We start from the raw sequence: 3438 nt of genomic DNA on the forward strand, positions 1-3438 counted from the left end.
CTGTCCTCTCCTCCTGTCCTTATTTGGTGCTTCAGGTGATAAGGCTGAAACATAAAGGGGGCTGTGGGCCCCTTGCAGCAACCCGGCTGCTGCAGAGAGAAGATGGTGAGTGCCAGGTGGGGGGGGGGTCTCAAGGCCAGTGGCCTCCCAGGTGCTGTCCTGGGGGCTGGGGGTGCAGTGTGCCAGGGGCTCCTGTGCCTGTGGTGGGCCCAGAGAGGTGGTCTCTAGGGACAGAAAGAGGACCTTGACCCCGGCTCTCCTGGGACACTCTGGGGATCTATCTCCCTGGCAGGGAGTCTTTGGGGAGCTGGGAAAAAACCCCTCCCCATCCACGGTATTGCAGGCCAGCAGAAAGGCGGGGACCCGGAGCAAGGCCGCGGCCACCAAGCAGGCCCAGCGAGGCTCTTCCAATGTCTTTTCCATGTTCGAGCAAGCCCAGATCCAAGAGTTCAAGGAAGTGAGTCCCCCCACCCCCCCAACAGCCTGGGACCTGTCCTGGGCTACCTGCCCCACCTACACTCCCTGTCCTCTGTGGGTCAGTGGTCCTGGCCCCTGTCCTTGCTCTGCTCACCATGCGGGTCTCCCCCACCTCTCACCTCCCCTGGGGTGGGGGCTGCTCCCACCTGGAGACTGAGGCCCCCACCTCACAGGCCTTCAGCTGCATCGACCAGAACCGTGATGGCATCATCTGCAAGTCAGACCTTCGAGAGACCTACTCCCAGCTGGGTAAGTGCACCCCTCTCCCACCGGCCCTGCGCGGCTCAGGCCAGGACCCAGTGCTGCAGGGCTGTGGCGGGGAGCCTGATGAGAGGGCCAGCCTCCTGTCGATCACTGCCCCTGCCCGTCCTCCCCTTCCTGCTCACAGCTCCCTCTTCCTCTCACACCCCTCCCCCATCACACCTTCCTCCCCCTCCCCCACCAGAGCTGCCTCTCACCTGCTCCCAGTCTGGGGAGGGGGGGGAAGGAGGGTGGAAGGGGACGGAGGCTGGGCCCTACTCAGGGACACTCAAGCTTCCTGTGTCCATCTCCCTCCCCGCCCGCACCCCCAGGGAAGGTGAATGTTCCAGAAGAGGAGCTGGATGCCATGCTGCAGGAAGGGAAGGGGCCCATCAACTTCACCGTCTTCCTCACGTTGTTCGGGGAGAAGCTCAACGGTGAGCCTGGGGCAGGTCTGGCCCCCCTGGCTGGGCAGCGAGCTCGAAGCCCACCTGGACCTGTCCTGACTTCCACCCAGACCCCATCCAGACCCCACCTGGCCCTTGCTGCCCCAGAGGGGGTGGGGCCCACCCCGGGTGGGGCCCACCCCTGCATTCCAGACCCCTGGGCACTGGTCACCCCAAGTCTCGAGGTTGGGAAATATGCCTTCAGCCTCCATTCCCAAGTCCCCAGCCCCGGTCTCCCAGCCAGGCCAGCCCATCTCCAAAGGCGAGCCAAGCCCGGCCTCCCTGAGCTCTGGACACGTCCCGCCTCTCTGGGAGGTGCAGAGACCCCTCCTCCTGGGCTTCTCCTGGGTGGGGGCTGGACACTGGCGGTGTGGATGCTCACTGGCTCCCTCGGCCTCCCAGGGACAGACCCCGAAGAAGCCATCCTGAGCGCCTTCCGCCTGTTTGACCCCAGCGGCAAGGGCGTGGTGAACAAGGACCAGTGAGTAGAGCAAGGGGGGAAGGGGCACCATTCCGGAAGCAGGGAGGCGGTGGGTCCCCTTGTGAGGGTGGGCCTTCTGTGCTTTTGGGGGGGCCTCCTGGGTCATGGGAGCCTTCAGTCCCCCTCCCCATGCAGCCACCCCCCACGATCCCCCCACTGCTCCTCACTGCCCCCCAGGTTCAAGCAGCTTCTCCTGACCCAGGCAGACAAGTTCTCTCCGGCCGAGGTGAGGATTCCGGGCTCCTTCATCACCGCTTTGCGCCCCCTCGCGGGGCCCTCACCCCTCAGGGCCCCGGAGAGGCCTCGGGGACGCGCTGCCCTCGTGGGCACAGAGCCCAGCTTTCGTGGGGAAGTGCCATCTCTGCTGGGATCTGGGGGCGAAGGTGGTCAGACAGAAGGGGAGGGGGTGTGCGGGGCGGGCGAGCGAGGGGTGCAGAGGCCCCCGGGGGAGCTCGCAGTGCACCGCAGCATCTGGAAGGGGTCGTACATGTGGGGGAGGGCGGCCGCCAGGCCAGGGTGGGGGGGCTCTGTGACCCATGGCCCCCTTCAACCTGCACGCAGCCCTGGGCTGAAAAAGCCTGCGGGCTGGGTGAAGGGCCACAGGGCAGCCACGGGCCCCCAGGCCATGCTGGCCGGGCCGCCTCTGACCGACGCCTCCGCAGGTGGAGCAGATGTTCGCCCTGACGCCCATGGACCTGGCCGGGAACATTGACTACAAGTCCCTGTGCTACATTATCACCCACGGGGACGAGAAAGAGGAGTGAGCACGGCTGCCGGCCCCTGGGACTCAGGGCTGGGCCCACGGGGACCCCTCAATAAACACTGTCTCCGAATTGAACCTGCAGTGGTGGCCTGTGACAGATGGGGTGGGAGCGCCAGGGGCCAATGCAGGGATCGCTGTGAGAACCAGCCGGGCCCTCGCCAGCCGGCCTCCATTCGCACCACACTGCCCCGTGGTGTATGAATGGTGACGTGCCCAGTTCACAGATGAGGACACCGAGGCCTGAGAGGGTGGGCGTGGCACCCAAGGCCACTCCCAGAGAGGAAACTCTGGGCTTTATTCCTGCCTCCCCAGGCCTCAATGGGCCTCTACTCAGCACACGTTCAACCAATGGCCCGCTGGTATGCACTGTGACACTGGGACTCTGCCCTCCTGGGACCTCCGACCACACAGCCCCCGTCTCTGCACAAGGGCTCACGTAGGCCTCCCTGCACACGCATGTGGTGTGCTGGGCCCCGTGTGATAGGCAATGAGGGACCAGTTTGAAAACACGACCATGGAATTCCCATCGTGACTCAGAGGAAATGAATCTGACTAGGATCCATGAGGATGCAGGTTCGATCCCTGGCCTCACTCAGTGGGTTAAGGATCCGGCGTTGCCGTGAGCTGTGGTGTAGGTCGCAGACACAGCTCAGATCTGACGTTGCTGTGACTGTGGCTTCCGCCGGCGGCTGCGGCTCCAATGTGATCCCTAGCCCGGGAAACTCCATGTGTTGCAGGTGTGGCCCTAAAAAGACCAAAAAAAAAAAAAAAAGAAAGAAATGAAAACACAACCAAACTCCAGGTGAGGCACCTTGACACCGAAGGAGGGCCTGGAGTACTTGCAGACTTTGAAGGAAATACTCCAGAACTGGCCCCATGCTCCTGGGGTGACAGAGTCAGGCAGCTGGAGAGGGAGAGGGATTCTCGGCAGGAGTTGCTGGTCTCCCATCCCCCACCCCCCTCCGGAAACCAGGGGCTGGGGCCAGCCAGCTTCATCATGGGGACAGAAAGGGCAACAGAGGGCCCTCTAG

General features: G+C 64.0%; 1 protein-coding gene across 1 annotated transcript; it reads left to right on the forward strand.

Moving 5' to 3' along the window:
- MYL7 (myosin light chain 7) lies at nt 1-2482 on the forward strand. Its single transcript, XM_003134885.4, has 7 exons — nt 1-105; nt 344-457; nt 651-726; nt 1050-1154; nt 1566-1644; nt 1822-1870; nt 2307-2482. Exons 1-7 carry the CDS (start codon nt 103-105, stop codon nt 2406-2408), a joined length of 528 nt encoding a protein of 175 aa, XP_003134933.1. The 5' UTR covers nt 1-102; the 3' UTR covers nt 2409-2482.

This window comes from Sus scrofa, chromosome 18 (assembly GCF_000003025.6).
Source record: "Sus scrofa isolate TJ Tabasco breed Duroc chromosome 18, Sscrofa11.1, whole genome shotgun sequence".
NCBI lineage: Eukaryota > Metazoa > Chordata > Mammalia > Artiodactyla > Suidae > Sus > Sus scrofa.